General features: G+C 35.0%; 1 protein-coding gene across 14 annotated transcripts in view; it reads left to right on the top strand.

Annotated features, from left to right (window-relative positions):
* The window catches only part of MLLT10 (MLLT10 histone lysine methyltransferase DOT1L cofactor), a 240,939-nt gene that overhangs the window by 181,068 nt on the left and 40,727 nt on the right, over positions 1-19,144 (top strand). For 10 of the 14 annotated variants that reach the window (XM_081133058.1, XM_081133059.1, XM_081133056.1 and 7 more), the window contains 2 exons: positions 1,829-1,873; positions 2,703-2,735. The exons of 2 other annotated variants lie outside the window; for them this stretch is intronic. In XM_081133058.1, coding sequence (XP_080989184.1) covers positions 1,829-1,873; positions 2,703-2,735 — 78 coding nt within the window. The remainder of the gene's footprint in view (positions 1-1,828; positions 1,874-2,702; positions 2,736-19,144) is intronic. 2 more of the 14 variants (XM_081133060.1, XM_081133063.1) reach the window with 1 other exon arrangement.

Below are 19,144 nucleotides of genomic sequence, written 5' to 3'. Positions count from 1 at the left end.
GAGTTATTAATGCAAATATCACTTCAAGAGAAGTTTGTTCTGACTTATAGTGAAATATGAAGTTTAAGAAAGTTTAACCTGAGCCCATATAACTATGAAATGGTTCTTGTTAAATATGTCCCTATTTATGTCATTCATATCTACCTAGGTTGTAAAATGAAACTGAGACTTCTTTCCCTGGTAAATATTTTAATTAGGAATAGGCTGATTCTGTAAACAAATAAGGGACACAAAAATACAAATATTAATCCAGTTAACTCACAGGAGTAGAGTTACTAATACAGTATTATAGACTAAGGAGTAGGTACAGTTATTGAGCATAATTCAAACCTATCTTGATGACTCAGGTTTGTGATTTTTATATACTTTGATTATATTGGTCATAAATGAAAATCATATAGGGAATTGGATGCTACTGAAACCAGGATATACCTTGGCATTTGCTTTCTTGGAAAATTCCTTGATTTTGTTTTGGTCTTTGATAAGTTGAAAATTCATATAAGCTGTCTTTCTACAAAAGTACTAGATCAAAGGCCAGAATAGCCATATTTCTTTTTTTTCCACTCCATTGACAAAGTTCTTTGGCTATTCTGAGTGTCCTTTGATTATTTTTCAACACCATTCCAAACAGCTACCATTTCTCTATAATGTACCATGTTAGTCTCTTCTATAGCCCTCAGTCACTTTTTAAATCTCACTTGTGTTGGATTTGTTAATGAAGCATTAAGGTGTCAAATTCTCCTACTGTGTCTCATTTTTGAGTGTCCCCTGGAAAGGACTTACAATAAACTGGGCTAAATGTTTGATTTTTTTTTTTTTTTAAACAACATTGAATGTAAAGTTCTTTTAACATTACAGTCATTGAAACTGAGCACTGGCTTGCTCTATCTTGTTTTGTCTTATTTCAAGTTTTCAGAGTGTGCCAAGATTAGGCTCAACTTCTGAGGTACATATGTGGTTACCTGAAAGGCTCTGTTGTACACATGGTTCCTAGAGGTCATGTTTTTGGTTTAGTAATATCCAGAGAATTCCCAAATACCCCTCCTTTAAAAGAATTTGGCCAACAGTGTTAGCCACATGGAATACAAGTTGTTTCCAGAATTAGCAGGGCTTGTGAGTCAGAACCTTAGTCCTGGTTTTATCAACTGTTTTTGCCTTTCCAACGTCAAGTAGAAATTTATTTCCCATTTTCTGAGCAGCTTTGGTTTTAACAGTGTTTTATTGCCTCTTGTCACCCTCTGCTTGTTCTCATTTGGGTAGAGTAAAGGAATAAGAGTAATGGCTTATTCATTCATTAATGTCATCAAAAACGAAAGGTTACAAGAAAGTGTAGTTTAATGAGTTTTATACTGTTCTATAAATCATAATGGATTTCTGGTCATATATAAACTAAATAATTTTATACTTAAATTTGTAATTTCTAAATGTTTTTGATAAACTGTTCACATCTAATGAATTATATAAAACACATTAGTTTATCATGTTGCCTAACTACACTTTATTTTAGTAGCGAATTCATTTATTCTTAGACATTTGTTATACAGATTCATTTGTAAGCCTTTATGTCTTTTCCTCATTCTTTGCCCACACATGCACACACATATTCGCACACTATCCCATTACAATTCGTGAGAATTCCATCATGTTTGGTCCTCCTACCCCTCCCATCCCAATTACTGGCCTATAATTTCTGTTCCCACAGTTCTTTTTGCCCGTCTTGGCTAGACTTTTAGGTGAATATTTTCCTGTTTTTCTGGCCTGTTTCTTTTTCTACTCTTGAGTCACTGGCAACTTCTTTGCTGATTTCCTTTCTTCTCCCTCCCAACAGAAATTTCCATGCAGTATCGGCATGATGGAGCTTGTCCAACAACTAGTAAGTTTTCAAACTGGGTTGGTAACCCAGGCTTTTTGACTCCTACTCTAGTGCTTTTTCTAGTATATTATGCCACATCTAAATTTTAATTTTCCAAAATGCAATTTGTTTTTAATTGAATAGATTTCTCATACAAAGATATCTTAATTGCTGCCTTGTCCTGTGTGCAGTATCCATATTACAGTAAAAATTGTGAACAAATTTTAATTATTGTTTGGCCCTTTAATATGGTGCTTCCATTGCAGAATTGTGACATCTGTCACCAGTGAAGTAATATTTTCAATATTTTGGTTTCCAGTAATCTTGATGTTAATATAATTTTTCAATTTTTGTATATTGGTATTAGATAGCTTTCTCTCTCAGAGTACTACATTTGTTGAGACTGTTGTACTGAATTCCAGGATATGAGTATGTTTGATTGGGTTAGGTGATAAAATGAGTTTTTTCTTTATAATAAATATTGTTGAGTGTGACCAAAGGTGGATTTACCTATATAGAATTGCATCTAGGTACTCACTTTATACAAGAAAGACATTACATAATTATACTACTAGGTATCTTTTTAAAAGTGATTTTTGCAAAACAAAATAAAAGTGATTTTGCATTTGTCATAATTATGATAATATAACATTTAAATTTAGTAGGTAATATGTTGACAAATATAACTTTATACCATGTAAAAAATGAGCTTGCAGTTTTAATGATTCAAACAATGATACATGATAGACTTAGTGGGATTTTATCATACCGATTCAGTCTATGCCTATGTATTTCTTTTTTGTGTTTGAGAATGATCTTAACCTGAAGTCCTTTTTTCCTTACTTAAAAGCTTTCTCAGAGTTGCTGAATGCAATACACAATGGTAAGTTGTATTAGAATCTTCTCTGGTGGTTCATTTATCACAAAAGTTGCCTTTTACAGAGAATTCTGATTGAAAGCTTGCATGTTCTGTTGAGGAGATGAAATTCAGCTCTGCAGTGAGTCAGTTCAGCACCTTTGTGAAAACTTTTTGTAGACTGGCTATAGAAGGATAATAGGTCAATATAGTTCATCAGTTTGGCTTTTATTTCTTTGTGAGGCAAAATACAATAGTGTTGTTCTAACTTTATGAAAGTCTTGTCTTTTCCCTTTTTGCAAATAGTTTTTGTAGTTCTTTTGAGTTTTCTCTTGCCAGTGCAGTTAGTAATTGGTACCTGAATCAGGAATTTACTGCGTCTTCCACAACTTGAGATGAAAATTTTATTTTTAGGATTTCAAATTAATGTTTAGAATACTTTTAGAATTTAAACCTGTATTCCATATAACGAATAAAAGGAAGATAGCCGTTTAAATTATGTCTAATTTGGGACCAGGTTTTCTAAAGGGGAATCGATTGGTTTGGGCTCTGCAATCAGAATATAAAGCAAATGCTTCTACCAGTTTTCACCTTTGCCTTGTAATTATAATGAAGGTCATTTTTGCAAAAATATTTGAGTTTAATTTTCAATAACCTTCTGTAATTCTTTCATGTTCAAAAAAACCTTCTGAATCTAGTGGCATCTTTATTGATTTTCGGTTTTTAACTGACATAACTCTTATTTGTTCAAGACTGTTTATATGATTCCAGGCATTTTTCCAACACATTTTCATTAACTTTATGAAATCTTGCTTATTTTGTAATGTAGTTTAATTTGTGGTCAATTTGCATTGCGTTTGCATTATCTGTCAGGTGTTTACAAATCAACAGCCAGCAAGAGAATAATGAATGGCATGATGAGCAGACATAGATACTCATGTTGATTTGAAGGTAGGGGTGGTTGGGACATGGTTTTATAAGTGATCATTTTATTAATGCATGCATTTACTTATAACTCTTGCTTCCCTATGTAACCTGGAACTGAAGAGTATTAGATAATGAATACTCTAGATAAAAAGAAACTCTTGAACATTAGGTATTTAGAGGAAAAAGCATTGGAACTGTTCTTGAGAATAAACTAACATGTTACCCATTCTTTGGTAGGGAAGTATAAGAAATGAAGAGGTTAAACTTTTTTTTTCAGTTTGCAGAGGTAAATTTAGATTTGTTCTTTAATTTTGAGATATTAAAATTTGGAAGTATGCTGGAAGTTTGGAAAGAATATACCTGAAGTAAAAACAAAGTAGATAATCATGTCGTGGGGAGCAATTGTGGATGAACTGCCATATAAATCTTTTGCCTTTATTAACAAAGTGCTGGGATGTATTAATTTCATGGGACATTTGTCATGTTTCTCTGTATGGATGAATGAAATTAGTGTCATGGGATTAATATAATGAACATAGGTTTTTAAAAAGTTTTTTTGGTTTTATAAGATTGTGTTTGAGAGAGAGCTAATAGTCAGGTACTTCTGTAGCCTTAGCCATATAGTATAGAGAAACGAATTGTAGTGGGCTTATATTTTCTCTTAAATATTTTATAACTGGAAGTTTATACCTTTGACCCCCTTTAACCCATTTTGCCCTTCCCCCACTCTCCCCCAAGGCAACCACCAATCTGTTCTCCATATCTGTGAGTTCATTTTTAAGAAAAGATTCTACATATAAGTGAGAGCATATGGTATTTGTTTTTTTTCTTTCTGATTTATCTTACTTAGCATTAAGCCGTCAAGGTTCATCTATGTTATCACAAATGGCAAGATTTAGTTATTTTTTGTGGTTGAATAATATTTTAGTGTGTTGTACATGCGTGTGTGTATTTTCTTTTTCCATTTATCCATCAGTCAGTGGACATTTAAGTTGTTTTTATGTCTTGGCTATTGTAAATAATTCTGTAATGAACATGGGGTGGATATATAATCATCCCTTGGTATCCACAGGGGATTGGTTCCAGGACACCCCCAAGGACACCAAAATCTGTGAATGTTCAAGTCCCTTATATAAAATGGCATAGTATTTGCATATGACCTACAGACATCCTCTCATATACATTAAATAATCTCTGAATTACTTATAATACCTAATACAATGTAAATAGTGGTATTGTTTAGGGAATAATGATAAGGAAAAAAGTCTGTGTATGTTTAGCAACAATATAACATCCCCCCATCCCATATATTCAATCTGTAGTTAGTCGAATCTGCAAGTGTGGAACCCATGGATGTGGGGAGGGTCAACTGTATCTTTTCAAATTAGTGTTTTTGTCATCGTTGTTGTTCTTGGAAAAATACCCAGAAATGGAATTGCTAGATCATATGGTAATTCTATTTTAATATTTTGAGGGACCTCCAAACTGGTTCTCGTAGTGATTGCACCAATTTACATTTCCACCAACAGTGCACAAGGGTTCCCTTTCTCCAGATTCTCACCAACATGTTATTCCTTCTCTTTTTCCCTAAAATGTTTATATCTTTTTTTTAAAAAAAAATCTTTATTGATTTCAGAGAGACGGGGAGCGAGAGATAGAAACATTAATGATCAGAGTCATTGATCGATTGCCTATTGCACCCCCCCCCCCACACACACACACACACTGGGGATTGATCCCAGGACCCAAGCATGTGCCCTGACTGTGAATGGAACCTCAATCTCCTGGATCATAGGTCAATGCTCAACCGCTGAATCATGCCAGCTGGGCTCTGTTTTTCTTAATAGTCATTCTAACTATCAAGAAATGGATATGGAATGATTATCTTATTATGGTTTTGATAGCATTTATTTCCCTGATGATCAGTGATGTTGAGCATCTTTTCATATACTTGTTGGCCATCTGAATGTCCTCTTTGGAAAATGTCTGTTCACATCCTCTCATTTTTTTAGTTGGATGTTTTAGGGGATTTTTTTGTTTGTTTCCTTATTTTTGTTCTTTATATATTTTGTGATGTTAGCCCCTTATCCTTATTAGATGTAGGATTTACAATTATTTCTCTCATTCAGTATATTGCCTTTTCATTTTGTTGATGGTTTCCTTTGCTGTGCAGAAGCCTTTTAGTTTGGTATAGTCCTAGTTTATATTTGCTTTTGGTGTCAGATCTAAAAAACAAATCATCGCCATGACCAGTGTCAGGGAGCTTACTGCCTATGTTTTCTTCTAGCACTTTTATGGTTTCAGGTTTTACATTCATGTCTTTAATACATTTTGAGTTAATTTTTGTGTATGGTGGATGATAGTGGTCCAGTTTCATTCATTGCATGTGGATGTCCAGTTTTCCTAGCACCATTTATTAAAGAGATTGCTCTTTCCCCGTTGTATATTTTCTTGGCTCCTTTGTCATAAATTAATTGACCATATATGTGTGGGTTTATTTCTGACCTGTCTATTCTCTTCTACTGATCTTTGTGTCTGTTTTTATGCCAATATTATACTATTTCAGTTGCTATAGTTATGTTATACAATTTTGGAGTGGGTCTTTTTGTTGTTGTTTTTTCAAAATATAAGAGAAATTTTATTTAGAAAGTTACAAAGATAAGTAGAAGTGAGCCAGCTGAGCTTCATAGGCTCAGGAAACAAGTTACAGGGGCAGAAGAAGGGCCTTTGGAGCTTAAAGAGAGAAAGGCAAAGGTAATGTGCCCTGGTGGGATGAAGAGGGGGAAGGGAGAAAGGGGGAGCCTGTAATACAGTTTGAAATCAGGGAGTGTGATGCCCCAGTTTTGTTCTTTTTTCTCAAGATTGTTTTGGCCATTTGGGGTCTTTTATGGTTCCATACAAATTATAGGACTGTTTATTCTATTTCTGTGAAAAATGCCTTCAGACTTTTGATAGAGGTTGATTGTATTTAATCTGTAGATTGCTGTGTTTTTTTTCAATTTTATTTTTGTTTAAAATATTACAGATGTCCCTTTTTCTCCCCAATGACCCGTTCCACCCCGTCCCTTCCCCCTCCCCAGTCGCTCTCCCCACCATTGTCCGTGTTCTTGGGTTGTGCATATATGCATATAATTTCTTTGGTTACTCTCTCCCCTTCCACCCACCCGCCCTTCTCCATCCCTCTGACATTCGTCAGTCTCATCTATGCTTTCGTGTCCTTGAATCTATTCTGTTCATCAGTTTTTTAAGTTCTTTAGATTCCACGTATAAGCAAGATCATGTGATGTTTGTCTTTCTCTGCCTGGCTTATTTCACTTAGCATAATATTCTCCAAGTCCATCCATACTGTCCCAAAGGGTACGAGATTCTTCTTTACAGCTGCATAGTATTCCATGGTATAAATGTCCCACAGCTTTTTTATCCACTCATCTACTGATGGGCACTTGGGCTGTTTCCAGATCTTGGCTATTGTAAACTGTGCTGCTATGAACATCGAGGTACATACATTCTTTCTGATGAATGTTTCAGGATTTTTAGGATACATTTCTAGGAGTGGAATCACTGGGTCAAATGGCAGCTCCATTTTTAATTTTTTGAGGAACCTCCATACTGTTTTCCATAGTGGCTGCACCAGTCTGCATTCCCACCAGCAGTGTACTAGGGTTCCCCTTTCTCCACACCCTCACCAGCACATGTCGTTTGTTGATTTGTTGATGGTAGCCATTCTGACAGATGTGAAGTGATACCTCATTGTGGTTTTAATTTGCATCTCTCTGATGATTAGTGACGTTGAGCATTTTCTCATGTGTCTCTTGGCCATCTGTATGTCCTCTTTGGAGAAGTGTCTGTTCAAGTCCTTTGCCCATTTCTTAATTGCGTTGTTTGTCTTCCTCTTGCTGAGTGCTATGAGTTCTTTGTACACTTTGGAAATTAGCCCCTTATCAGGTTCATCCTTGGCAAATATGTTTTCCCAGGCCGTGGGGTTCCTTTGTATTTTGAGGCTGTTTTCTTTTGCTGTGCAGAAGCTTTTTAGTTTGATGTAGTCCCAGATGTTTATTTTTTCTTTTGTTTCTCTTGCCCTAAGAGATGTATCAGTGAAAAGTCCACTACATGGGATGCCTGTGACTTTACTGCCTATGTTTTCTTCCAGGATTTTTATGGTTTCGTGACTTACATTTAAGTCTTTTATCCATTTTGAGTTTATTTTTGTGTATGGTGAAAGTTGGTGGTCTAGTTTCATTCTTTTGCATGTATGTGTCCAATTTTCCCAGCACCACTTATTGAAGAGACTGTCTTTACTCCATTGGATACTCTTGCCTCCTTTGTCAAATATTAACTGACCATAATGGCGTGGGTCTATTTCTGGGGTCTCTGTACTGTTCCACTGATCTATATGCCTGTTGTTGTACCAATACCAGGCTGTTTTGATTACAGTGGCTTTGTAATACAGTTTGAAGTCTGGTAATGTGATCCCTTCCACTCTGTTCTTTTATCTAAAGATGGCTGCAGCTATTCGGGGTCTTTTTTGGTTCCATATAAATTTTCTAAGTGTTTGTTCTAGGTCTGTGAAATATGCTGTTGGTATTTTAATAGGAATTGCATTTAATTTATAAATTGCTTTGGGTAGTATGGACATTTTAATGATATTAATTCTTCCAATCCATGAGCATGGTATATTCTTCCACTTGTTTAAATCTTCCTCTATTTCTTTTTTCAGTGTCACATAGTTTTCCGAGTACAGGTCTTTTACATCCTTGGTTAAGTTTATTCCTAGGTATCTTATTTTTTTAGTTGCATGTAGAGTGCTTTGGATCGTGGACTCTCTTTGCATTTATTTGTGTGTCTTTCAATTTCTTTCATTAATGTCTAATAGTTTTCAGTGTATAGGCCTTTAACTTCCTTGGTTAAATTTATTTCTAGTCATTTTATTATTTTTGATATAATTGTAAATGGGATTGTTTTCTTAATTTCTCATTCTGATAATTGATTATTAGTGTATAGAAATGCACATATTTTTGTATATTGATTTTGTATCTTGCAACTTTATTGAATTTATTAGTCGTAACAGTTTTTTGGTAAAATATTTAGGGTTTTCTATATATAATATCATGTCATCTGCAAATAGTGACAGTTTTATTTCTTTCTTTACAATTGGATGCTTTTTATTTCTTTTTCTTGTGCAGTTGCTCTGGACTTATCCTGCATCTAGTGAAGTGATATTTAGCCTATGGAAGATTAGGGTCAGTTGCTTGGACTTAGTTTGAAAAATCCGTATTTCTGTGTTTTTTGTCTTTTTTCCCTCCAAGTATTAGCTATTTTTAAAAAAATGTGACAAAATACACATACAATTTATCATTTTAACTGTTTTTGAATGTACAGCTTAGTAATGTTAAATATATTCACATTGTTGTACAACCAATCTTCACAACTTTTTCATCTTAAAAAATCTAAAACTCATTAAACAACAGCTCCCCGTGGCAACTACCATTCTACTTTCTGTGTGTATGAACTTGACTTCTAGCTACTTCATGTTAGTAGAATCATACAGTATTTGTCTTTTTGCGACTGACTTTCACTTTACTTAATGTCCCCAAGGTTTATTTATGTTATAGCATGTGTCAAAATTTTCTTCCTTTATTTTTTAAAATTTTAAAATATTTTTATCGATTTTTAGAGAGAGAGGAAGGGAGAGAAAGAAAGAGAGAAACACAATGTGAGAGTGCTACATCAATTGGCTGCCTCCTGCATGCCCTCTATCAGGGATCTATCCCAAAACCTGGGCATGTGCCGTGATCAGGAATTGACCTTGAGGTCCACAGGACGACACCCAACCAACTGAGCCACACTGGTCAGGGGCTTTTCTTCCTTTTTCTGGATGAATAATATTTCATGGTGTGGATATGCCATTTTGTTTATGTATTTATCTGTTGAGGAATACTTCAGTTACTTCAACCTTTTGACTATTGTGAATAAGCTGCTTTAATTATGAATGTGCATATATCTGTTGGAGTCTCCATTCTACCCATAAGTACAATTTCTGGATCATACGGTAGTTCTGTTTTTAACTTTTGAGAAAGTGCCGTATAGTTTGCCATAGTAGCTGTACCATTTTACATTCCCACTGACAGTGCACAAGGCTTCCAGTGTTTCCACATCCTTGTCAGCACATACTATATTTTGATAGTAACCAGTTTAATGAGTGTGAGGTGTCAAATATTAGCTTTAAAATTTTTTTCATTACATTGGGCATCAAGCAATAAAAAGCTTGAGACTTATCAGTGGAGGAGGAAGGGTAAAGAAGAATTTACGTTTTATCTTATTCTCCTGTATTTGTTTTCTATGGTTGCTATAACAAATTATCACAAACTTAAAACAATACAAATTTATTATCTTACAGTTCTATAGGTTAGAAGTCTGACATGGATCGCATTAAAATCAAGGTTTCCAGATACTGTTCCTTTTGAAGGTTCTAAGTGTGAATCTTTCCTTACTATGGCCGGCTTCTAGAGGTTGCTGGCTTTCCTTGCCTTTTAGCTCCATCCTCTGTCTTTAAAGCCAGCAATGTTGGGTGGAGTTTCTCTCTTGCTTTCGTCTATCTGGTACTCAGATTCAGAGTTTATGAGGACTCTGATGATTAGATTGGGCCCACCTAGGCAATCCAGGATAACCTCTTCATATTGAGGTATTTAATTTATACATTTTCGTGTAGTCCCCTTTACCATTTAAGGTACCATTCACAGGTTCTGGGCATTAAGGCATGGATGTGTTTGGTGGGGTGTATGTGTGGGGAGGCATTCTGACCACCACATTTGCTCACAATTATTCTAACTGCTTTACTTCAAGAAGATATTGCTTAAATCATTTAGGGTTAGGTTTTATTATCAGACAATTAATGGATAATATTGGCTTAACACCTTTTTGGTTAACTCTTCTCCTTTAAATTACTAGTGACCAGTTCTTGTTACCATTCCAGGAGACAGATAGGTTTTTATTTTACTTGATTTTGTAAGTGAAAGTGTTGACTACTCTGTTTTGAAGTTCTTTGTATTCCACTACAGCATTTTCCTTTCTTTTTTTAAATTATGAAATATTTCAGAAATACAGAGAATAATACAGACATCATGAATTCATTAAAGATATAACACCTGTTAATATTTTCCATTTATTTATAGATCCTTTTCTGATTCTTTTATGAAATATTTGGTACATTAAAAGCAATATGTAGAAGTTACACACATTAAAGAAATGAACACTCAGGAACCTACTACCAATTTAAGAAGTAGAATATTGCCAACACTGTTGAATCTAGCACATGCTCATCACCACTGCAATCTCCAGAGGAACTGTCCTGAATTTTATGTTTGTTATTCCTTTGCTTTAATTAGTTGTTTCATGTATGTATGTATAAAATAAACCCCCCATTCTATTTTACATTTCTCTCTTCCCTTTCTTGAATAAATGTTTCTTGCTTGACTTTTTCAGTATTTCTGTATCTATTTTCACCCCCAATTTTTAAATGAGATAAAATTCATATAACATAGAAATTACCATTTGAACCATTTAAATGTTGTGCAATGTCACCATTGTCTAATTTCAGATAATTTCCATCAACCACAAAAGAAATCACATATCCCAATCCCTTCTCCCCATCCCCCAAAATCTCCTGGCAACCACTAATCTAGCTATTTTCAACCTTTGTCATCTCATGGCACACATAAACTAATTACTAAAATTCTGCAGCACACCAAAAAATATATTTTTTGCCTATCTGACAAGGAAAAAAAGGTATAATTTTGATTCATTCACACCAGACAACTACTGTTGTGTTGGCTGTTGTTATTTTTTTTTACTTGGTAAGGGAAAAGAAGTCAGTGCTGACTAAATAGTCAGGTATTGCATGTTTTAAAAATTCTTGCGGCATACTGGTTTAAAATCACTGTACTAATCTACTTCCTGTCTCAGAGATTTACCTGTGTTAGACGTACAGGAAATCATACAATATGTGGCCTTTTGTGTCTGATTTCCTTTGCTTAGCATAATGTTTTCCATGTTTTAAGCATAAGGTTTATCCATGTTGTAGCATGTATCAGTACTTTTTTAAAAAATGACTGAATAATATACATAGTATGGATATGCCACAGTTTTCCATTCATCAATTGATGGACATTTGGATTGTTTTCATTTCTTGGCTAGTATGAATGATGTTGCTATGAACATTCATAGCACACATTTTTATGTGCACATATGTTTTTATTTTGGGTATATAATTAGGAATAGAATTGCTGGGTCATATGGTAACTCTGTGTTTAACTTTTTGAGGAACTGCTAAACTGTTTTCCACAGAGGCTGCACTATTTTTTATGTTGCCATTAGCAATGTATGAGGGTATGAGGGTTCCAGCTTCTTCACATCCTCACCAAGACTTGTTATTTTTATTTTTTACAATCATATCCATCCACATGGGTGTGAAGAGGTATCTTGTGGTTTTAATTTGCATTTCCCTAATGAGTAAATAAGTTGTCAGTTGCTACACAGTCCTTGAATGGATTTCATGTATTTGTTGTTGTTGTTAATCTTCATCTGAGGATCTTTTTTCCATTCATATTTACTGAGCGAAAGAGAGGGAGAGAGAGAAGGAGGGGAGAGAGAGAGAGAGAGACAGACAGACATTGATGTGAGATAGACACATTGATTGGTTGCCTCCCACATGCACCTGGACCAAGGCCAGGTATCGAACCTGCAATCCTGGTACATGCCCTTGACAGGGAATCAAACCTGTGACCCTTTGGTGCACATGTCACCGCTGTAACCATTGTGCCAGGTTGGCCAGGCAGATTTCATATACTTTTAATAAAATGTTCATTTTCTTTGGTAATTAAGCTTTGCATTAGTCAATCATGTTTCTGTCAAATTTGTAACTTGGTTCTTTGCTGTAGTAATGGAGTTGCTTCATTTGTCTTGGCGACTCTCACTTATAATTTTGAAATAGTAGATTAAAGTAGTTAAAAAGCTTGGATCTATTTTCACAGCAGTATATTGTTAATTGATTTCTGTGCTCCATTTACTATGATTTTAAATTCCCTTTAATTATGGTGCTTATAGTTTGTCACGACCAATCTCATTAAACAAATCTCATTTGATGGAAGAGGCAAAGTAATTCCAACAAATATTCATAGATATCTGCTATAGTATTGAGAATAAGTATGAATGCTAATTGATTTTAGGATGAACATTCTCCCTTAAGAATGGTATCCTACTCAGGTTTGTTGGAATAGTTTATAGGAAACTAGATCTGTGTTATTTACATGTGTCCCCTTTTTATTTCAGGGAAGCATTATGAAGGTATGGATCTGAGAATAGAGATTTGTAATTCTGAGGCATAACAGTTCCATAGTCTGTCAATCTTTTGAGATTTACTATGTATAATGAGATATTACTGATGAGGAGTTGTCGCTATGAACAGTGATTTAGAACCATTGATATAGATTGTTCTAGATCTGATTTCTTTTTAATCACAATAGATTTGTTTTTTCTTCTTACCTGATCAGTTGGTATGTTCTTTATTTCTATACAATAAATTGTTACATCCTAGGATAAAACAAATGCTACTATTTGTTCCAGTGTTTGTTCATGTGTAGGGAGGACTAGTACTATACAGTCTTAGCATATACGTACTATGTACATATACTGTAAATGAAACAGTAAGACCTTTTCCATTTCAAAGCATCCGAGCTTCTTTGTCTCTTGAATCGGTATAAGTTTCTGGAAGATAGGCTTCAAAGACTCTTAAGTGATAAACACAGAAGGATATTAACGTTTGGATGGTGAGTCACCCACTGGGGAGAAAAAGTAATTTTCAGTATGCATGTTAACCACTACAAAGTAAAATGAATTTATAAGCTTCTCATTGAAACTGCAAGAGAGACAGAACCTGAAAAGTTCCTATTAAGTGAAGAAATTAGTGTAAATGAAAATTACGCTAATTTTATGTTAATTTTAAGTTCATTAAATGGTAATGCCATTAATAATCTGTTTAGAGTGCTACCTTTTTATTTTCATGAAAACAAATGTATAATTACTTAAAATTTTCATAATTTTTTGTTTGTTTGCTCGTTTTTTACCATAGCCTTACCGCTTTTTTCCCCTCTCATATGACTTAAGTTTCTCAACTTGTTTATAATGGTAGTTTATAGGGACAGGTTATTAAAAATTCCAAATCAAAATGAGTCTTTTCTTTAGATGGAGATGACAGTTTTATAGTAACAAAGCACGAACTTAAATTCATAGGTGTGTACCAAACTCAAGCATAATTCTAAGGTAATAGTGTTAAATTAATTCTAATGTAGTTTGAAAACCTTCCTGTATAAAGCAGTATTAGCGCTCTGTAGTCACAAAAATGGTAACTGAAAAGAATTCTCCATAATCTTGAATAGTTGGTGGGATGAACATGTTTTTACCTGTTATACTTGGACTTGTCATATTGCTTAAGATATGGTAGGGTGGGTTTTAGGATTTCTAAAACTACTTACCTGTCAGGGTTTAGATGGCCTAGGTTTTAATTTTTAAGACCATTTTCTAAATCTGTGACCCTTCTTTCTTACTGAAAGAAGCTGAGACCATATACTATGATATATAATAATTCTTTAATTCTGTAATGTATCTCTCAAATACTTTGAGATCAGTTGAGAGTGAGCATGTGTATCCTGAATCCACTAGTCTTAATCAGTTAATATATGCATCTATTCTACCCCATTCCCTCCTCTAAAAACTCCATATCACATATTAATATGACTCATTTTACACAATATGAGTATCTGCAATATGGAACTTCGCAAGAGTGTTTTAGTTTTTTTCCATTTGACAAGTAAAAAGTTCTTTCTGTGTCTGAGATCCTGGTTAGTTGCTTTGGGGAAATAAGTATATTATACTGCACATGGATCCTGCCTATAGGGAACATAAAAGCTAAAAGGAAGAGCTGTGTGTATATAAATAAAAATTTCAGGATACATAGTTAGAGCTCCCTAATGATCTATAGTACAGTAAGAGTTTAAGGTCAGGGAAAATTACTTTAAACTGAGGGAACGAGATGTCCAGAAAATGCAATATTTTACTTGATGCTTAAAGACTATGTAGAATTTAGGTATTTGGAGATAGGGATCAGGGCTAGATGCCCAATCCCAGGAATACAGATAGCACCAGCAATGGCACATAAATGAGAATACACAGGCCGTGTGAAGTGATGGTGATACTGATATTTGATATGACATATATGAGAAATAACAGCCTTAGGTATTAGGCCAAGGAGTTGAAAGTTGTTGGTGTTCAAGTTGGGGAAAAAAGATAAAATCCAGATTTATCTGGTTGCATAGCATATAAGATTGAAAGGAGCTAATGTTTGAGCAGAGAAATCAGTTAGACTTGTACAGTCCAGCCCAGGAATTTTCAGTCTTTTTCATCTCCTGGCACACATAAACTAACTACTAAAATTCTGCGGCACACCAAAAAATATATTTTTTGCTGATCTGACAAAGATATAGGTATAATTTTGATTCATTCACACAGGACAGCTATTAATGTGTTGGCTGTTGTCATTTTTTAATTTGAAAATATAAGGGAAGTCAGTGCCGCAGACTAAATAGTCAGGTATTGCATGTTTTAAAAGTTCTTACAGCACACTAGTTGAAAATTGCTGATCTAGTCAAATGTAGAGGGCCCGAATAGGGGTAACGGAAGTCAAGTTGATGGTGTGTATATTACCCAAGAAGAACTGCTAGTAATTGTCAATGAATTGAATGGCAGTAGCTGAGAGAGGATGGGTATTCATTTACCAACAAGACATTTAAGTAGAGATATTTAGCATGCAACTGAATAGATGAGATTAGAATTTGTACATGAAGGAAAATTGAAAGTAGTCCATATATAGGAGTAAATAACTGAAACTCTGAGATTGATCATAGCTGAGAAATGTCCATAGAGAAAACAAAGAGGTTGGATCAGGTTTATTTTAAGATAGAAAAGTCTTAATAGGTGGGAAGGAAGACTCTAGAAAGATAATGGATTAAGATGCAAGAGAGTAATATTTGATGGACCAAAAATCTGGATAGATGGGAAGCAATCAAGTGAACAAGTAGAAAAAGTCAACTTGAAGGAAAGCAGAATAGCTGTGAGAACATTCATTGTAAAATAAACCCCACAAAACTTCTTCCCTGGCCGGTGTGGTTCAGTTGGTTGTATGTTGTCCCTTGCACCAGTTGGTTGCCTGTTCCTAGTTAAGGCACATATGCACATATCCTAGCTGCATGCTCGATCCCCAGTGGGAGGCATGCAGGAGGTAGCTAATCAATGTTTTGCTCTTACATCGATGTTTCTGTCTCTCTTCCTCTCCCTTCCGCTCTTTCTAAAAATCAATTAAAAATATTTTAAAATATCTTCATAATTTTGGACTAAAGAATGTTTAAATTAGTAGGAATTTTAAAAATAGGTTTCCTCACAAAAGCGATGATTATTGTGTTTAATATGTGTAGTAACATGTGTTTACAAAAGTGTTTTTCAGTGTACTTCAGACTACTGTTTTAATGATTATTACATAGAATAATAAAAGTGCCTTTATAGGTAAAGAGTCAGGTATTGCATGTGAGCTACAGTTATTTTCTTTTGTAATCTTACAGTCTCCTAAAATGTTATTGCCTCTCCTCTTGTATTCTTTGGTAAGAATGTGCGTCTCTGTCTCTCATCCTATTCTCTGCCTACTCCTAATTGAATGGGTCATCGAGATGGTACGTTCTAAATATTTTTCTCTAATTAATTAATTTGAAGCTTCCTGACATTCCTTTTTTTAAAAAAAATTCTCTATTTAAAAAAATATATCTATTGATTTCAGAGAGAGGAAGGGGGAGAAGGAGAGATAGAAACATCAATGATGAGAGAGTATCATTGATTGGCAGCCTCCTGCACGCCCCCTGCTCGAATCGAGCCTGAAGCCCGGGCATGTGCCCTGACTGGGAATTGAACCTTGATCTCCTGGATCTTAGGGTCGATGCTCAACCGCTGAGCCACGCTGGCTGGCCTTACATTACTTTTATATCTAATTTCGTTACTGTTTTTAAATCCATCTTCCTCATGGCTATGGGTTGGTTCATACTCTCATCATCTCTTTCTCAGGTTATTAAATAATATTAGCCTTCTTTAGGTTTTGTCCGGTATACCTAAAGTCAGTCAAGTGGGCTTACTCAGGTCAGTATCTCAGAAATGATGATAGGGAAGTATGTCATTTAGTCATTTATGATAAAAACATAACCCTATAATAACAAATTTACTTGCCTTATTCTTCCCGAAAGTAACCTGGAAAGATGAATTATAATTGGGAAGTTGCTTGCTTAGTGAATCTGCCAACAGAGAAAGGACAGTTAGTTAAATCATGTTTAAAGATTATCACCTCCTTGATAAGATGCTTTTCCTTCTGTATAATGCAGTTGATTGTTTTGCAGCTTCCTTTCACATTAATTTCGAGTCGTGTGTTCATAGAAATTATCTCCCGATCACCTTGATTATGTAGTTATAGACCATGTATTATGGTGAGCTGTTTCTATAGATGGCTAATATTAGTGTCATGCTCTGAGAGTCATTTTTATTTCAGGATCTCTAGATGGAATAGTATATTTATATAACAGCTATGTATTTGGAATTATGCTTCTCAGACTATTCTCCAAATGCTAATAATAATAGGAGCAAGTAGTATTTTCATTCAAAAGGTGTATTAGGAAGCTTATATTGAAAGTTGTTTCTGGGTATGTCAAGATTTAGGAGACCAAAAATCTTTAGTCCATGTTGGCAATAATAGGAAATATGATTTTCCACCCAAATCAGTCCTCATAGAACTATATAGAGAAAACACATTAGTGTGATAAACATATGAAAGACATGAGGGAAGATAATAATTTGAAAAAATATTAAAAAGAAACAACTAGAAATTTGGGATATGGAAAACTATAATAGTCGAGGTAAAGAACACAGCACATGGGATAAATAGCACAGTGGATATAGCCTAGGAACAAAATAATTTAATGGGCCCTGCCTGGTTGTCTCAGTGGTTAGAGCATATACCCAAGGACTGAAGGGCCCCGGGTTTGATTGTGGCCAAGGGCATGTACCTGGATGTCTCTCTCCCTCTCACTCTCACTCTGCCTTCCTTCCTCCCTCCCTCCCTTTCACTCTCTCTGAAGAGCAATGGAAAGAATATCCTTGGGTGAGGATTAAAATAATAATAATAATTTAATGGGTAGGTCAGAGTAAGAAAATTCCTAGGAAGGAGGAGAGGACCAAGACTATACACATACACAATAAATGCTATATAATATGGAAGACAGAAGTAGAACCCAGATAACAGGAGCCCTGGATAACAGAAAGGAAGAGAGAGAGAAATGCACAGGGGGAAATAATCTGAAGAAATAATGGAGGTAAACCACCTTTAAAAAAATGAGAGCCCGTCTGGGCGTGGCTCAGCGGTTGAGCATTGACCTAGGATCCAGGTGATAGGGGTTCGATTCCCGGTCAGGGCACATGCCTGGGTTGCAGGCTCGATCCCCAGTCGGGGACGTGCAGGAGGCAGCCAATCAATGACTCTCTCATCATTGATGTTTCTATCTCTCTGTCCTTCTCCTTTCCTCTCTCTGAAATCAATAAAGATATATTAAAAAAAAAAAAAAAAAAAGACAGATCTTAGATTGAAATGGCCCGTGGAGTGCCGAAGAAAAAAGAGGGAAGGAAAAGTCTTTTTCTGGACATGTTATGGGGAAATTTTAAAATACCAAAAACAAGGAAATAATTCTAATGCATTGACTATTAAAATGAAATGTTTCTTGGGAAGAGATCTAAAAGGACTAAATAGAAGTGACTTCTGTCTCAAGGAGCATATGGAAAGGCTGGACTTGTAGAGGTATTTATCATAGCAAAAAATTAGAAATACTGGAAGTGTAAAAATTACACTCATATTTCTTGTAGCATCTCCTGGATTTGATTATCAAGTGATATTTAGGAAACTTACCAAGCAACTTGGAAGTATATCCATGACATATTTTCTCATACACCAAACCCAGAACAGCAAATTGTGTATGTATTATGCATAAAATAATATATATATGACAGAGGACTGTCAATTTCTTACTATATGATTCTCGTTTTCATAGGGCTCAGATTATAGTTTGAAGAGTCAGAAATATAAATGAATAATTACAGAATAAAATGTTAATTTTTTTTCTTCTTTATTGATTTCGGAGAGAGGAAGGGAGAGGGAGAGAGAGATGGAAGCATTAATGATGAGAGAGCCATTGATCAGCTGCCTCCTGCTCGCCCCCAACTGGGGATCATGCCCATAACCCAGGCATGTGCCATGACTGGGAATTGAACTGCTATCTCCTGGTTCATGGGTCTGTGCTCAATCACTGAACCATGCCGGCCAGGCAGAGTAGTTTTTCTTGTCTTCATTTTCTAAAATTTAATGTTATTACTTT

This window comes from Miniopterus schreibersii (genome assembly GCF_964146895.1).
Source record: "Miniopterus schreibersii genome assembly, chromosome: 1".
NCBI lineage: Eukaryota > Metazoa > Chordata > Mammalia > Chiroptera > Miniopteridae > Miniopterus > Miniopterus schreibersii.
Note: the sequence above shows the minus strand (reverse complement) of the source record. Positions and strands in the feature narration are given on the sequence as shown.